The sequence below is a fragment of the Vanellus vanellus genome (genome assembly GCF_965231255.1).
Source record: "Vanellus vanellus genome assembly, chromosome: 9".
NCBI lineage: Eukaryota > Metazoa > Chordata > Aves > Charadriiformes > Charadriidae > Vanellus > Vanellus vanellus.
This window is the reverse complement of record NC_138914.1, coordinates 20,230,626-20,248,908: the sequence shown is the minus strand read 5'-3', so window position 1 is coordinate 20,248,908 and position 18,283 is coordinate 20,230,626. Positions and strand designations below refer to the sequence as shown.

The following is an 18,283-nucleotide window of genomic DNA, read 5'->3' as shown; positions in this document are numbered from 1 at the left end:
CGTATGTATTAAATACAGTACTATTATACACTATTCCGCCCTCTTCAACTTCAGCCTTACAACAGACAGAGTACCACCTGAACCTGATGGGGATGCAAGTCAGCCTCTCCCACCTCCTCTCCGTTTTACATAGAAACTGAAAAATGTAATATATGAAAGAAGGGTCTTGTGGTTACCACAGCCAAATGCTACTCTCAAAAATCTGGATTCTACTCTTATCCCTTTCTGATCTCTTATGCAATGTCTCAGGAAGTCAACCGAGCCAAACAGGTAGTCGTTAATTGCCTATACCTCATTTCTTACAAGCCAGAACTGCGGTCTCATTTGCAAAAGTCCTGGGCACTGCCAGCTGTAACAGAGCTTGGGTCTAAAAAGCTTGGCTTGCGTCAAAGCGGGGGCAGAGGAGGAAATCCAAAAAACAAGCCACCGTCATCCCAGATATTTCAAATGGAGCTCCCAAAATTCAGTGGATACTTTTACTCTTAGAAGTCTACCCTATTCCTCTGTTCCCTATATGTGAAGTAGAGACATCACGAACTTATCTTAAAGCACTGTTGTGAAAACAACACCGATCCAGGCATCATAGTGAAAACACCACAAAGCACAACCAGGAGGAAATGAAAAAAATTGTTTCCAGAGTAGGTTTAGAATAACCTGAAGTAAAGAAGCTTTGTCCATATGCTGAACAATGACAATGAAACTAGCTGTTGAAACCAGTCATTTAGCAATCTAATAATTTTGTCTGTGCATCAAAAAAGGCTGAAGTGTGGTAGAAAACTGTGCAAGACAGTCAAAGTATATACATAGCAGGGATCCTGCCACTTACTACATCTGAATGCTCGGTTTCCCAACCCAAAACTGCTACTTTAGGAAGGAGTTTTGTGTGTATGAGGGAGATTGTCTAGTTTCTTTGGTGTGGTTTTGTTTCTTTTTAGCAACAGCAAAATGACCCTGAAAATAACAAATCCCCTTGCGCATCTTCATACTGATAGCCCTCACGACTCTTCTGCAGGGCTAAAGCTCACGTCTACTGCACAGACCTCTGCAAGTTAGCTAAAAAAGTAGCTAATGACAATTACATAGAATATAACAACCGTTGATAAACAAGAGGGTGTAAAACTTTTCATAGCAATGAGTTTTACAGCTACTTGATGGCTGGAGCGAAAGCAGGAAACTAGGAGATTCTGGGATGCAGTCCTGCCTGGAGGGGTGAGCAATATGCTAGGCAGCTTTCTATTTGTCTTCCAAAAAAAAAAAAACCCAAACCAAAACCCAAACCCAACCCTCCTGTTGGTCCCATCTCCACTTCTGACCCCTTGCCTTAACCCCACCATCCTCTCCTACCAAGCCTCATCACCCAACAAGCTCTTTTCCCACCCCTTGAAACTAGAGCCCTTACTCGGTCCGCTCTTCCTTGGTTCCCGCGGTCTGTTTCTCTACCTCCAAATCCCAGACTCCAGCTACTTTTCTCCCCCTTCCCAAATCTCCACCCCTCGGCTCCCTGTCTCTGCCTCTCTGTTGGGACTCCTCATACAAACTCAGCCTTGACCCTCTGCTCCCTACCCATCATCTATTGCTCCGGTCTCTGTGTCCAGGCTGTCCTGGCTGCTCCTTCAGCAATGCCTCCTCAGCAAATCTCATTCTTTACCACCTCCAGGCCCCAGTTTCTCTGCTCCCCATTCTCTCTGCCGGTACCCAGCAGATCTCTGCTCCTCTGTGCTTTTGGAGACAGTGGGAGAGTCAAAGGCCAGAGTAGAGACCGCTTTTCTCAGTACCTGTGTCCAGAGCTGGGACAGCTTTCAGTAGCACAGAGACTCAATCCCTGGAAAATACCTGCTCCGCTGTAGTCTGCGGCACACCCAGTGCAAAGGCATCTTTGGGAAAGTCAACTGTTAAACTGAACACATCTCTACTGACCATTAAAGATTTAGAATGTAGCTGAACTTGGGCTGATTTTAATGGTAAGACGCTCCTAGAATAAAATTCACCCCTCAATAAACTTCAAATCCAAGTAACAGGCAAATCACTAGAAACCTAATTTGTATTTTATGTAGGCAAAACATTTTTTTTCTCTAGTCTTATTACTGGAAACGGTTGAAAAATTTCTGTCAAAACAACTCTTGCAAAAATAGTATTAAGATGAGAGAGGCCGTGTAGATCAAGGCAATCCCACCAAGAAGCTAAGCTATGAGCCCTGCCTACAGGCAAGCGCTTTGTCCAGCCCTATTCTGCATCTTTCCAGAGGCGCAGTAGAGTTCCCTGGTAAGACCACTCATAGCATTGACCTCACAGTATCATCATTTTTCCTGACATCTATTTTTTTCTTTTTACACAAGATTTATCACATTAGTCACAGTCCTGACGTCTTCACCAAGATAAACTGCTCTCTTAACAGATATTTTGCCTGAGCAAGGACAATGACTTTGGCAGTTATTTTTGTTTCTTTCCACAATTAACTCTGATACCGCCTGAGAAGCTAATTACATCAGAAAAGTAATCAGTATCTTATCTGAGATGCCTTTTCCTGATGCTGTCTTCAAACATATATATTCAGCTTTCATCATTGCTCACCCCTGCAAACACCCATTATCCAGAACGATCTGCTCTTGGAACAATTCAGATAGTTGATGTTTCCGTCTTTCTTGATAGGCCCTATCTGTCACGATGCTGAAATTTGCAGGGTGCAGATAGTAGTTCCATCCACACATTAAGTAGTTCCAACACCAGCTCTATTGTAGCGAATCAGATGACCCCCGATACACCAAATATAACTGAGTGCCTCCAAGTACAGCTGCACAGAAAGTTCTTTAACTTTTTATATGCTGCTGGGCTGTTGTTAATTAATCCCCCAAAGGAATAAACTTGTACTCAAGTATCAGTCTGCATCATTCTCAGTATTTTACTTCTGCCTAATTCTCCCATCTTCTGAAGACCTACGTCTTCCACTTTGTTTTGATTTTGTAACATCGTATTGATTACTTTACTCTGTTATTATTCTGTACCTTTCGCTTCCACTTGAAAATCATTTACAAAAACAGAGGAAGCAACAACTTAACACAATCCTCAGCATCTTTTACTGTAACTTCATCATTTGCTTTGTTCAAATTCAGCCTCATTTTTCTAGGAAGACTGGGTGTAGTAAAGAGCCAAAAACTTGCAGAAAAGACTTCTAATTTTATTAATGCCTGCTCAATTCAATAATCAAAACTAGGCCTTATCTTTATTTCACCGTTACATTACACAAAATTGTGCCACTGCACTGCTTTTAAACAAATATGTAATTTTCTACCTCTGATTTTGGTTTATTTTAATTAAAATCATAAAATCATAATTCTTAGACTCATTTATCTGATTGCTCTCCTCTTTCAGCAATGGTCATTATCTCTCTGTCTTTCAAATCCAGTATACTTATTAGTTGTTTTTATTTTCCTCAGTTCCACTGCACAACACTAGATCATTTGCATCCCTTATTTCTTTGTTGTACAAAGTCTATGGAGAAGTAATTTGCTGCCTCCTATTCTCCCATTTCAAACTAACAATAAAACGGGCGAAGTCAGAAGATACTTATTTAACGCTTCCTTACTTTTGGGTTAATTAACAACAAATCACATTTTAAGAATAGAACAGAATTTTAAATAAACATAATCAAGCTAAAGAAGTCTGAAAGCATTTGGCCAATTCTGTGCTAGGTTTTTTATAATATTTATGTCTCTTGCTCCTGCAGGGAGACCGCACTTCAACAGCAACAGCAAGAAAGGGGAAGCAGGCTGATGTACAATGCGTAGAAGCAGCTCTTGGAGCAGCCAAGCTTCCTGGAAGGCAGCGCTGACAGCTGGCTCATGTTTTCAATCAGCTAGCTACAGCCACTATATAAATCGCTACGGCTAGCACAGAACGAGATGCTGCAACTTCAGGTTACGGGAGACTCCAGCCTTTGGTAGCTGCATTCAATTTCAGGTTACGGCCCTCACGCTAAGAGCTTGAGTTGGGCACATCTTTATCATCTGTGGGGTCACCATCCCATATCATCCTTACCAACCTACCTGCTCCCCACCCTTGTACCTGGGTCACCTCACCAGAGAAGCCATTTGGGAGGTGGTAGGGGATATGCCACCCTGGAAGTTATGTTGAACTGCAGAAGTAGCACGCCATCTATTTTGAGACTAATTTTTCCTCTATCCTTGATTTGTATTATGCATGGAAGCCTGAGTATTTCCTGAAAATGGCAATGCTTACTGACTTTTATTTTCACAGTCAGTGAGAAAACAAATAAAGCCAAAACTGAATTCCTAAGTCGCGCCGAACTCCAACAGACTTTTCAGAAAAAAAGGCAGAAAGGAATCATCCTGCAAGTTTGATTTTGTTATATATTTGTGGTTACTAACAAGCCTCTAGTGGGCTACAGTTCCCAGTAATTAATGTTTATTTGTTCCCCTTTTTCTAAATAATATAAATTTTTGCTCTTATGTGCTCACACATAGATATATACAAGTATGCAAAAAGGGGAAAATAATGTATTTTATTTTGAGCAAACAAGATCTATGATTTCAGAAAACAGAAGACATGCAAATAATACATCAGAGCTTATATTTCTAGATAACTAGTAAAAAAAAAAAATTAGGAATTGGGGAGCATATTAACTGTAAAGAAAAAGCAGAGCAGGGAAGTAATACACTTTTACCTGGCCTCAGAAAAAGTTCAAATGCAAATACTTGTTTTATTTTTAAAGCAATTTTACGTTTTTCTTCTTCAATGTATGCCTTATTAAATGAAAAATTTAGACACTGAAAACTCCAAATTTAGTAGTTTGGGAAGAGATTAACAGCAAATTTAATCATACATTGGAAGTACAGTTTCTATTTATTGAATACTAAATGGATCTGAAAGAAGAAAAAGGGAAAAATTGTGAAGAATGATGCTTCAGAGTACTTTCCCCTCATATAACTTTTAATAATAAAATGGAAGTTTTGGGTGGAAGGAAAAATTGACATTTACTGACATTTAGCAGTTAAAATGTAATCCTTCCAGAGAATGAACAGCAGAAAAAGGTGGGGGTGGAAGAGAAGGGAATCAACTTCTGCCCTGATTACACAGAAGAAAAATGTTAAAAAGTGTGGAATAACCTGACTGAAAGCACAAAACCACAAGTATTTGCAGATGAAGTTCTCCCAAGCATGGAGGAAGATGTCAGAGGTCCCAGAAATACTGATTTTGGGCTCCCTAGAAATATTCCTTACAAAACAAGCAGTCAGGTACAAACCATTAACAGTAATCAGTCATACTGAACTGAATCAGTCATACTGAACTGGAAAAGAGACCATTGCGCCTGATGTCTCAGTGGTGGTAATTAGTGACCAATACACACTAACACACAGCTCAGAATCTGCATAGGATTCTGTTTATTTGTTTAGGAAAATGCTTTATAGATTTTATTAACCCATTTTTGAAAAGCAAATAGAAAAGAAAATCCCCACAAGTTTTGTAGCAGGGACACCAATCACTCTATGTAAATGCAAAACATTAGCCAAGATTTCTGTATGGTCATGCAACAAACTGTGCATAGGAATGTAAAGATTGACTACAGTCCAAAGGTATAAAGTATTTAGATGAATAACTTGCAGATTTAGATTAACTATGGTATGAAAGTGTGAATTATCTTGATTAAGGTTAATTTATTTTTTAATTAAAGTTTAAGTATTATTTGAAGGCTTGAACAGACAGCTTAAGACAACTCAATGCAGCCTGATTTCTCAGTAGGGTCACCACATTAGAAAAGTCATTCCTCCTTTGAATCGTTTCAAGTTGAGCAGTTGGAATTGAGGGAGCTCTACTCTGGTGAACTCTTTTACAAAAAAGCCTGATGTACAAGGGAGCTTTGAAAGATATCGTCCTTCAGAGGTGGTGAGGAACCTTTGGGTAATAAGAAGCAATCATAAACCAGAACCTTGATTCATATTAATACTATATTAACAGTGCTAATCTCAACCAAAGAGCATTTAATGCTCTTGTGCATATAAAGTAGGGAGTAATGACATGCAGTTGTCTACCAGTAATTCCTTACACAGCAGGAAACCACGTGAAGATGGAACACATTAGTGTTATTAATTTTTAATATAAAACAGTGCGAGGTTCCTTGGTGATGTAGGTGGTGTGTTGCACGCAAGAGAAGTTGGTGACTGGTAGTGACATTAACAATACCTTCCCCTACCTAGTCATCCCTGTTTAACTTGCTCAAATGCAGGTCAGTACATCAACGTAAAAAGACAGAAGTGACCATTTCGGTCTGCAAAGATAGAGCATCCACAAGAAACAGAGATGAAGAAATCATATTTGGAACACTGATGACTTGTGTTAGAAAACGGTAGTTCAGCACACAATACAAAGTCATAGCACACTGAATGGGCTCAGATGTTCGAGTTTAGAATACCAATCTCCCTTGCCACCTTTGATGCTTGGGATAGATGGGAAAGATGACATGTGTGAAACTGCATATTCAGCAGTGTCACGGATGCTTTCCAATCCTATTCTTAAAGGACTGCCTCACAGCCCTTTCTCACACTCACTCTATGCAGATTCCAAGCTCAAACCATTCTCCTTCTCCAAAACTGCCCTCCTGTGAAACATGCTCCTTTGCTTGTAGGATGCAGGCAAACTCCTGCTTTAGTTTTTAATTTAAAACAGTCCTGCACAGTTATTAGCTCATATTGCCAAAAATCACGACTGTCACAGATACCAAGAACCAGTTTGGGGTATTTTGATTTAACAAAAAATTATTATTGCTGTGTTGGATGTTTTATTGAACCAACACTTGTGAGAACTTTCTCCATATTTCCCCTGTGAGACTTGGCTTTTGTGCACAAACACACAACATTGCAGTCACTCACCCTCCCTCACACCTCCACAACAGTGATTCAGACAGCAGAGAGGTGGGAAAGACTCAGAATTAATTGCTCTTGTATAATGTCTTTTATCAATAATGTGCATCGCTGTTTTCTCCTCCTCCCTACTGCAGTAAGAGGTTAGATTTTGTAGATCTTGAGTGTCATGTCCCATTTGTCAACAGTAACAGGCACATAGCCCCATCCCAAGTCAAGGCAGTCACACCCACCTGCCAAAATAGAGGTGTGCCTTGTAATCAGGGTTTCTGAAATGCAACTGGAACAAAAACTCACTCTCACACTCCCTCTGCCTTCAAGAGGCCTTTAATCACAGCATCTCAGCAACAGGAAAAAGCTATTACAGAGCTGAGAGACTGGCGGAAAATTCCACTTTATACCAATCCACCAGACCAGAGACTGCTTCTAAATTAACTGACCTTTCCTCATCCACCACTCTCACTTGGTCAGTCTGCTTCCCTGCACTCTGGTGCCAGAAATCCTGTGAGATGCTACTTTGTAGGTTTCCAAACATAAAGAAAATCTACTGAAAAACCACGCAACTAAATCTGATAAATGTGGCAAAACACCCAATTCAGTAGATAACAAACAGCCTTCCAGAGATTTTGCTTTTTGTAAGGATGACTTGTGTCCCACAAATGCCAATGCAGAGCCAGTGAGAGAAATAAACAGAAAGAATACAACCAGCTATCAAAAGCAGGTTGCGATTCTATTCTAAGTTGCAGATAAAAAGCTTAGCCTTTAAAAGTCATTAATAGGCATCCAAAAATTGAATTAAAACCATATCCACATTTGGGTACATGATTTTATCATATATTTGAGCCAGTTTAAAGCATTAAGTTCCCATTTCTCTAAAGTTTCAACTTCTGGTTTTAACCATCGGTTAAAGAAAAAAGCAGTTGCTCTTTACCATGATTTCTATTAAACATGAAAAAAAAAAACCAAACCAAACAGTAGCAAGCACCTGAAAGGAAGTTTCAACAACATTATACTGTTTGCATTTCCATGGGCCAAGTCTGGCAAAAGTGTTTTCCTGCCCTGCCCTTTAGAAGAAGAAAAAAAAAAAAGGGATCTAAATATGAATAGCCATTGTGAAAAATCTATTTCACTTTACGTTTACACCCTAGTTTAGACAAGAACAACTTGCCCAGGAAGACACACCCTTACATGAAACTATTATGCAAGTGATGGGCATTACCCAGAGCTACAGCCACCTGCAAAGCGGAGACCGCAGCTCCACCGCCCCTTGGACAGGAGGGTACTTTACACCTGCAGCAGCAATACACTTCACACAAGACAAGCAATAAGATGCCTGCTCCACGGTTTATACTTATCCTGACAGTTTTGCAATTATAAGTTCTAACAACAGGATCTAGAAGACCACAGCCAAATTTGTGCAGTATATTGAAACTACGGGGGTTTTCTTTACATTTGCAATACTCATAAAAGCGCTTTTTTTCTCTCGAGATCTTCACAGCATCGGTACCACTCAGCTCCTGAGGCGATGAATTTCACAGCTTAACTACGCATTAGAAAATACTTTTAAACAATGCAATTTTCCAAGGTCAACAGGAGCGAGGCTTAGCTCCCACCCTAAGGGGATGGGGTGGCTCAGAAAACCCATCCAAGGAGGTTTAATCGGAGCAGGTTTCACATTACTGGGAAAGGTAAAAGGACTGATCATTTTTCACGTTATTGTTCATAAGCAGACATTGAACATGGGTCAAAAAGAATAGTGCTCTACTCTCCTTTATCACAAACTCGATGCTACAGGTTATGCATGTATGCAAGTGCTATTTTGTTCACAGAAAAACTCTTTAAAAAGCAGACGACAGAGCAGCGCCCTTTGGAACAGGGGCCTTTGAAAGAACAGGAAGCTTCTAAGCATCAAGGAACCATCAAGCGCCGTCACCCTCCCAAGTGTCAAATTTTGACTGTAAATTGATTGGAAAGGGAAGAGTAGAAGAAAATGAAAGGCTTTTACTCTTCACAAAGACAATGGAGACGTTGTACTGTAGCGTGGCTGCAGCAAGGGCCTCTAGCGTGGCAAGGCAGCTGAGCCAGAAAACGCAGCCCCCTCCCCTCCCTACCTTCGAGCACTGACATCTTTGGTGTTAACAACTCCGTTGCTGTGGAAACCAGACTGCTTTTGACAAAGCCACATTGACTAAAAGCAACATGTGGGAAAATGGAATAAGGCCTTGAGAGAAATTAATCCTCTACAAGGAAAATAAATAAATACAATTTCCATTAAAAATGAAGCCAGTAAAGGATAGTATTTCTCGTCATTAGAGCTACAGGCAAGGAGAACACCGGCAGTGATGGCAGTTCCAAACACCAGGCCTTGCGGCACTACGAACGGGATTTTAAGAACTCTTCATCCCTGAAATATATGGTGGATTTGATGCTAAGGAGTACACAGGAGATGCACACAGAATGCAGGTGTGTGAGGGGACTGCTCCTTATCCAGTTTTTAACTGCTGTCCTTTGAAAACAAAAACAAAGACCAAATCCACCTCACAGTATAATAGAAACCAACTGCAGTTACAAATCACTACTCAAACGCTTTCATAACGCATACAGCTGATTCACACCTAGGCAAACTCCTCGCCCCAGCTAAAATTTCACCACACCAGAAAGTTCAGTGGATGAAGAGCATGAGTCACTCCACACCCTGCCACTTCCAAGCGGTTTATGTATTTTAACAGTGCCGTCCAAAAAAACAAACAAAAAAGAGAGTTTTTCTGAGCTCGTCCCTTACAATGGGCTTAATAAATCTGTCCTCAGCCCTAGCTGACTCAGATCCCAGGAGCTGCCTTAGGGCCTGTTACTTGGAGCGCCAGCATACTTAAGAGAGTATTCAAGAAAAAAAAAAAAAATAAACCTGGGAAAAAGCCCATGGAGAGGAGCCAGAGCTTGAACTGGCAAGACTTAAGATCTGTGAACGGTGCAAGTTTAATAATTGGCCCCTTAGCCAGAACATCTGAAATTACACATAAAGATGGCACATTCAGGGTGGCTTGTTTGGGGATTTTTAAGTAAGTTCAGTAAGCAAACTTTTCTGGAGGAAAGATTAATTTTACACAAATGTAGTATTTGCTTATTCTCTTAAAACAGGCCATGGAAGCTTCAGTGCAAAGCACCATCTATTACAAAGATTCAGGAAGTAGGAGGCCACGCGTGATTTACATGCTGAGCAAGAATTCTCTCCCCCCTTCACTCCTGAGGTATTAAAATGCTGGAGCGTTATAGCTTAATCTCATTTACGGAGCTTTGAATCATCTTAAGTACTTAGGAAGTCTGTATAAAATACCACAATCCACGCAGTTTATACACTCTAATCCAGACAGACTGCACCACCAGCTTTCACTGGCGATGACGGAAAGGAGTTCTCACAGTTTTACAATTAAGTAAACAGGTTATCCACTCTGCTTCCAACACTGGCCACATCTCTGCCACTTTCCTTTTCATGAATGTCGCCACATCTTCTTGCAGTATAAGATCCACAACGCAAACAGTTCAAACAACTCCACTGTACTCAAAGAAATGAGGATAGCTACGCAGACAGCTATACTGTTGCTATTAGAATATTACACATGACCCTGAAGTCTGGCGTTCTAAAGACATATTTAATGTGGAAAAATTCCATAACAAGGAAACACGTGTACTTCGTACGAGAAACGAGAACTTTTCAGGGTCAAGCACAGAGTAACTGCAAAAAAATTTAGGGATGCAAAATGCTGCATATAATTATGTAAATAAACCAATGATTGTCTCTTTTTTTCTTTATAAAAAAATCACTGTATACAGTTAAGAGATTAACACAAAACAGTCTTTATATGCAAGTGATTAATCTATTAACAATGACAGTTACATCTTCCTTCTCTATGCTTCCCATGAATTTATCACAGCATGAAGATAATATCTTTTTTCTCTTGAGACTTAACTGGCAGCAAGCTATCATGGGAAGTCATTTATTCTCAGACCATGGTGCTCTTACACAGGGTGCTACCACAGACAGTGAAAAATAAACTACGGAAAAAAAGATGCGTGTGAGCTGTGACATTCAGGTCTGGCCTTGATTCTTCCCAAATTATAAAAGATGTTATCAGGTTTTTCCAGTTTGGCCATCTCTCTAGATGGTATTACCACAAGTAAATGAGGCTGAAGCCCACTTGTCTTGTAAATGAACTTTAAAATTCTTGCTTATTGTTCCCTTGCACTAAAGCCGATTTGCAAAATCCAGTTATCTGTAATGACACTCCCAGCTAGCATGAATCAGTGAGGTTTTACTTTAGTTAAACGGAATAGGAGGATTTAGACTCTGAAGGGAGGAGGGAGAGACAAAAAGAAGGGTCTCCTAGTCCAAAGAGGATGTCAAGTGATAAGTCATGTCTGACCGATATGCACACATGCTCTCCCTTTAAGCACCTTCCTCGCAGCTGAAATAAGACACATATCTATAATACTTTCCCAGATCTTTGAACTGGGGCGAAGACAGGGGAACACACCTTGATCTTCCCAAGTTTTGCTGCTACACAAGTCAGGGTATAACTTGTGCCAGCTTGCTAGGAGACTGGAAGAGAACACAGAAGGTGCAAAGTTGCATCAACATAGTTTTGGTTTCTTTGAGATGACTTAATAGTTTATAGTATTTGCCTTTCTGTTTGCACTTTATAGGCTTACTGAACTGCCATTGAACCTAGTAAGAATTTACCACACATGGTTTTGTTATTTCAGACCAAGCCGGTTTTTTTTTGTAATTATTTGCTGTATTTCAGATAATGAGAAGACCTGTCCAGAATGTCAGATCTTCGAAGTAAATTGATGAAGTCCACTTTTTTAAAATTAACTAGTCCAACTCACACTCTGGAAGGTGCTGTTCTGGCCCAAATACGTACAAAGTGCTGAAAGACTCAGGTCTTGGATGACTCACTGGTTTAAAAACAATTCTTGTAGCAGTAGAAACGACCCACTTTTTAATCGACTGTATGTTATTTTAGGTATTTGATGCATATTTACGTAATACTTCCCAAGATTGGCACTGAAGGATAAAACTCAAGGACCAGTCTCATGCTATCCATATTTTAGGTACTCCTCCATACACTGGGGGCTGCCATTTAACTAGAACTTTTCTGAACTCATATTCATTCTATGCTGTATCTGGCTTTGATCTACAACACATAGCTCCTGGAGTTTATTACTCATACTCAGCTGTGTTACTGACACTCAATTTACTGTAGCATGAGATAAACCAGTATAAATAGGCTGCAGGAAACATGGGAGGTAAGAGGGAACTACAGAATACTTCACTAGAAAGTGCTGATTTCCTCCTGAAACATACATCACTCCAGTAAAGCAACAGCTCCTTCATTCTGCACAAAACCTAACCAACAATTACACTTGGTTCCCCTGAATTCCCACCACAGTTCTACCTTAGTACAATATTATTTTTCCTTAGTCTACAAATGTTGAAATGTTTCATTCCTGATCTTGCAGAATTGTCTTCATTTCTAAAAATGCAATCTACAGCATCCAAGAAACTTATTAACTTTTCCTATTCTACAATCAATCACCAACCTAAAATAACCTACATTTTCACTGTATGTATTACATTCTCCACTACTGCATTCTCTTCCTTCATCATCATCTCATTTCAGGCAATAAAAAGGGTATTTTACAAGTACCACCTATTTAGATAACTTGCAAAACAAATACTTAGGACTGTACAGTCTCCCATTTGTGAGCAATCACAACCTGACTTCAGGTATACTAACTGAAAACAGACTATTCAGCAATTAGCTTACATGAAGTCTTATTATTTAACATAGTAAGAAACATTAACATTGAGTGAGAGGCAGAAATGTAGCTCAAGACTAAATGAAATTAAGGTGATGCAGAATGACAATCTTTCTCCACAGCGACTCCACTTTAGAAAGCAGAACAACATTTTCTACATAGTCTTATGTGTGATTTCCAAGAAGCATTTTGGGAATTTCTTATTTATTTTTTTTTTTTTTTCAAAATTTCATCCTCCGTTACCTGCTTTCCTTCCTTCTGAGCACAAAATTATGCTAATACTCTTACAGATAACAGTAGAGCCTCCTACTCTATGATTATCATTTATATCATTCACCAAGAGTTCCTTAAATATAAAAGGCAAGGAGCCTGTTCATTTTTGTGTTTGCTTCTCGCTTTAACACTTGGGCTTCACCCATTTGTCTTCAAATCAGCAAGTGACAGACACTGTATTGTTGGCACTTAGCAGCACAGGATTTTTTCCATGAGGCAGGTCATGGCTTTACTCGCTACTTATTCCAGAGGATGAGACCTATGAACTAGCAGGTCCATTCATATATACTGCACCTTAAGCTAGAAGTCTCAGACGACTGGAAGGCAGCAGCAGTATACGGTGCACACGCATGGTGCTAAGAGAAGTACTTTACAACTGCTATGCTGTTATTCAGGAGAGTTTTCATATCAAAACTACCAATACACTCATAACCAATGTACTTTGTTTTCCTGAAGTTCAAAGAGTCTTTGTTTTGCTGCTATGCCTGAACTGTCCTTCCTTTTCTTCTCCTGGAAAGGAGCAACATCTGTTTACTGAAGGTGAATCATATGCCAACAACATGTAACACTTTTTACATCTGAAACATCCACCAAAATCCTGAAGCTGCAGATACAGAAGCAGCTCTCTAGTTCTCTTTTCTTGATTCCAACTCTGTCTGAGCCCTTTCTACCATCTTCCACAAAAATAAATTAGGCCATCAAATGCACTGAAATATTATTTTGACACCACTAAGCAGAAATCTGTGCCAAAAAGAAAGAAGTGGTGAGGGGAAAAGAAAGAAAGAATGAGGGACTGTACATTGGGGTTTTTTTAATGGGAAGCAAGTCCCAGGAGTTCACATTTATCCTCACAGGTAGTCAGTTATTTTGGTCTCCTCCTCGCCCTAAAACCAGGGAGGAGTGTGAAAACCAGCAGAGAACACTCAGGCTGATGACAGTGTTAAAGGGGTGGAGGTTACATTTTAGCCCCAAAAGGTAAAGTGAACAGAAGGGGGCAGGCTGGCAAAGAAGAGACAAAAATAGAAGAGTGACTAGACTTCACTTGACTACTATTTCTGGATCAACTATGGAAAGAGATCTGAGAAGGTTTTCTATTTGCAAGGGAGAGGGAGACCAAAACATAGTTGCCTTCTAGAAGGCCACAGTCCTGCACAGCAGTTTTGTTTATGCTTCTACTTTTCTAAATCCCCACATTCTCACTATTTGGAAACAGTGCTGTTCAGCCAAAATGTCATTATGTGTCTAAGTGAGTAACCAGATTAGATTTTCTGGAGCAGGACAGCAATGTGTGTGGCATTTCAATCTAACAGAAACAAAGCTGACAGCACATTGTAAAAGCGTGTAGCAAATCACAACACCAAGCAGAGTAAACTAAGCCACATAATACTTTCGGAAAATAACCAAAGCCCTGCAGTATCTCCGAGAGGACGGCTTGTGTTTTCCCACTCTAAAATGATCAGTGAAATTCTAACTAGTTCCAATTATGGACACAGACTAAAGAAGACAACAGGGACCTCCCAATTACAGTATGTAGTGCTTGATTGACACATGGCTCCGGGGATGAATGTTTCTGCCTGTTCGAGCCCTTTCCTCTTGAGTACTTCAGTTAAAATTCCTCCCATTGAGTAATTTCTATCCAGATCCTGGCTGTGCTGGCTTTGTTCCCATATAAAAGAAAACCTGCAGGCAGAAAGCAGTGCCATCTGCCAAGTCAGAAGCTGCTTTAATAGGCAAGTTTGGTGTGAAGGGGAACAGACTATTACGCTTTATCTTCAGCAGCAGGAGTGATGTTTTTCCTTTCCCAGGAGTAGGTTACAGTGAGCACACTCACACCTGAAGTATTTGTCCACAAATATACATAGATCTCAATAAATACTGCACAAACAACCTCCAGATAAAAAAAATCCAGCAGCCATCATCTCTTTTTTTCCTGTTCAACTTGCAATTCAATCTTTACATTTCTCTTTACCTATCAGACCAGTTTTGGGGTTTTTTTCTGTGACAGCTCCATCAGCCTCCACTTCCTATTCCTGCAAGTGAATGATAACCTCACTATTGCACCTAGGAATTATGAGCAGTGGCAAGGCAGAAACAGCCCTGTTGTCCCTACACAGAGAATTTTGCACTGAAGCTGTTCCTGAACATTTTTTTTCCAAGTTTCTTGTCCCTTTTCCATAACTGTTTGACTGGATGGTTCACTATGAAGTCTCATCTAGAGCAGGTCTGGGACTTGCATGGCCCAGTTCAGGTTTGACGAGAAACAATGGAAAAACTTCCTCTGAGTATTTTCATCCTTGCAAATATGTTCAGGGCTAGGAAAAGATCATTCTATTCTTGCCAATTAACCAAGCGCAGGTTTTATCCTTCCTTGTTGGGTAATCTTCTCATTAGACCATCTTTAGAGAGAATAGTGGATTCTCTCCGGGCTGCTGGGAGTTTTACTTAATTGCATATTTAACTTTTTATTCAGCACTTAAACTCATAACCATGAGAAATACATACACGCAAGCAGCAAACTATTATCTGCCATTTAAACTCCCTAGAGAACTCATAAACATCTTAATATTTCTGTCCCTTTCAGAAGAAAAGTGCACACATTCCACAGCTGGGGGAGGGAAGGGCAGGGGAAGGATGACAAACATATATAACATAATTTCAGTGATATATTAGCCATTACTGACAAAACTCCAGTTTGGGAAGGGGGGTGGTGCTTTGGTCCTTAATGCATTTTAAAATTTTTGAAAAAATGAGCCAACTCAATCAGTGCTCAACAGAAACTGGTATTAGAGGATCTACTATAGGTTCCTGCTCCCCATCAGGCAGAGGATATTCTGTCAGAGCACAGCAACTTTACCTCTCTTCTCCCCTTCCCCAACTCTGAGCGGCGAATTAAAAAAATATGCTACAGATGCTAGTATCCATAGAAATGTATTTCCTATTTGATTCCAGAGCTACAGAATTTGCTCTGGAACATGCTTGTTGCCACTGGATTGTGCTCTGGAATGGCAACTTCTATTTTAAAATGCTTTCAGCACTGATGACTGCAAAACCTTTGAAGTATGAATGGTATATGAGAGACAACAGAGCTGCTGAACTCTTCAGAAACAGCAGAACAGCTTCTGTATTAACTATTATCCTTCATCACAGTGTGCTAAGTATAGCAATTAATGTTGATAGCACTTCAGAAGAATCTGATTAATGGATCACCTCAGAGTTGTAAAAACAGGACACTCCCCTATGCAAGTGCAAAATCCCAGTACTTCCAGTCTGTTTGCCAAAGTCTTCAGTTTCCCCATGATAAACTTCTGTGAGTCAGCTATGTGAAGGTAATACAAAAAAAGACTGTGATAAAGAAAATGAGAGTGTTGGAAACGTGAATTAATCGGCATGCTATTGTATTATAAGCTTTTCTAGTTCTTCTGTTAAAAATCTTTTTAATACACAAAGCTACCAGATATTTCCAGTCTGTTCTATCAAAGTGCAAAGGCTTTGCTGGGAATAGCAGTTCTGGCTTGGTCCAGACCTTGGCAGACCTTCCAGCCGACCGCTAGCAGATCTGTCCTGCTGTCAGCAAACACGGAGTGTGAGGTTTAAGGAAAGGAAGGGTACCTGAAAGACTTCCAGACATCCCAACTAATCAGATTAACACCATTAAGGACTCAGTAACATTCTTAAGTAATTCTCATGACAATTACTTCAGCTGGTTTTCAGCCTTACCATACAGAACCACCCTTGTTCTCATTTGAGCTGTTTTTTTCTAACAATGTGGTTTAAAAGCATCAGGGAAATTTTCCAGTTTAAAAGCTGTAGAGCAAAAGGCAGGTAAGCTTTATGTTCTCTAATGAATGGTTATTGCTCCATTTATTTAAGTGGTGCTTATCACCATAAATATCTACTAAACTTACTTGCCAATACTAGTGTAATCAGTGCTTTCCCAGGTAATACCCTTCTGTAATTGAATTGCAAAAATAAAGAGGAGAATAAGTGAGTAAACAACTAGAAATGCCCCTCAAGAAAAGTCTTCAAAGGGAGGAAAGTCTGAAGACAAATGAATATTTAAATACTTCTCAGTTGAGGCCTATTTCATTGCACAAGATCCAAAATAGTTTCCTTCCCAAGTATTGCATAATATGTTCATTCAAAATCTAGCAAGCTTTCCCACAGAACACACCAAGACACTGTTCTCTCCCCCGCTTTTTTGTCTTTTAAATACGAACACGAGAAATTCACAGCTGATAACATTCTTCTGGAAAGTCATGCAGAATATTCTGGAAAAGACTCAAGTTTGGGCTACGATGTTGTAAGTAATAGCAAACATCTCCACATATTCAAATTCTTCATGCAGGACTCCATGAAATGTAGGCAACAGAACAAGTAGCTTTTACAGGGCTTTGGAATTGAACTCTGACCTCCAACCCATAAATAAGGAAAAAAAAAAAAGAAAAAGCCTGCGTACCTTCAAAGCACATTTCTGGCCTGTCTCCTTGTTGAAACACTCCAGTACTTTGCCATTGATTCCTAACCCTAGCACCCGTTTGGAGAGTTTGTAGTCATCCGTAACTGCATGTTTTTTTATCTCTAGTTTGACATGGGCCGCTCCCCCAGGCAAGGATTTCACACTGCTCTTGCCATCCACGTGACTCTCTGGCTGGGATTCCTGTTCACCTTCATTTTGTTCCATATCAGGGAAGAGTCTGAGATGACAGAGATACCCAACAGATTCCCTGTGGGGTATCCTCAGCAGAATCCCTCCTCTTAGGCGATCAAACCCAGTGCTTCAAACAGTCCATTTGCTCGCCATTTAGTCCTGAGTAAAGATGTAAACGAGTATTAGTAATTGATGTGAACTAACCCTTCTCCCACCTAACCACTTTCCCCTCTTCCTTTTTTAACAAGATGACCAGGTGCTAGAGAGAACAAAAGTGAAGGTTCACCTCAGGAAAGAATAGCTTTACAGATCAGTCACCCCAGTTCCAATACACACAGCTGTCAGTCCACAGTTATAAATTACTGCTTTTACCACAACAACGGCCTGTGCTGAGTCGTGGACTAGTCGTACTCAGTTAAGCTCTGTACAACAGAACAGAGATGGGCTCTGCTTCGAGGAGCTTATAAACCTGCATCAGCATGTTTTGTGTTGATGGGACAGGCTGCCTCAATGTTTTGTGTAGGAATTTCTGCAACGGTCCCCTGCCTCGCCCCGACGCTCCAAGTCATGTGAGAGAACCACGAATACTTGGATTAAACCCCAGAGGGGCAATGCCCGGGCAGGCATCGGACCTGATGCTGGGCCGGCACTTATTGCCCGGGTCCAC

At 40.3% G+C, this 18,283-nt stretch overlaps 1 protein-coding gene across 1 annotated transcript in view; it reads right to left on the bottom strand.

Annotated features, from left to right (window-relative positions):
• The window catches only part of MAPKAPK3 (MAPK activated protein kinase 3), a 47,964-nt gene extending 30,245 nt beyond the window's left edge, over positions 1–17,719 (bottom strand). Inside the window, exon 1 of the mRNA XM_082487735.1 lies at positions 17,425–17,719. Coding sequence (XP_082343861.1) covers positions 17,425–17,649 — 225 coding nt within the window. The 5' untranslated portion in view covers positions 17,650–17,719. The remainder of the gene's footprint in view (positions 1–17,424) is intronic.
• Between the last annotated feature and the right edge of the window lie 564 nt (positions 17,720–18,283).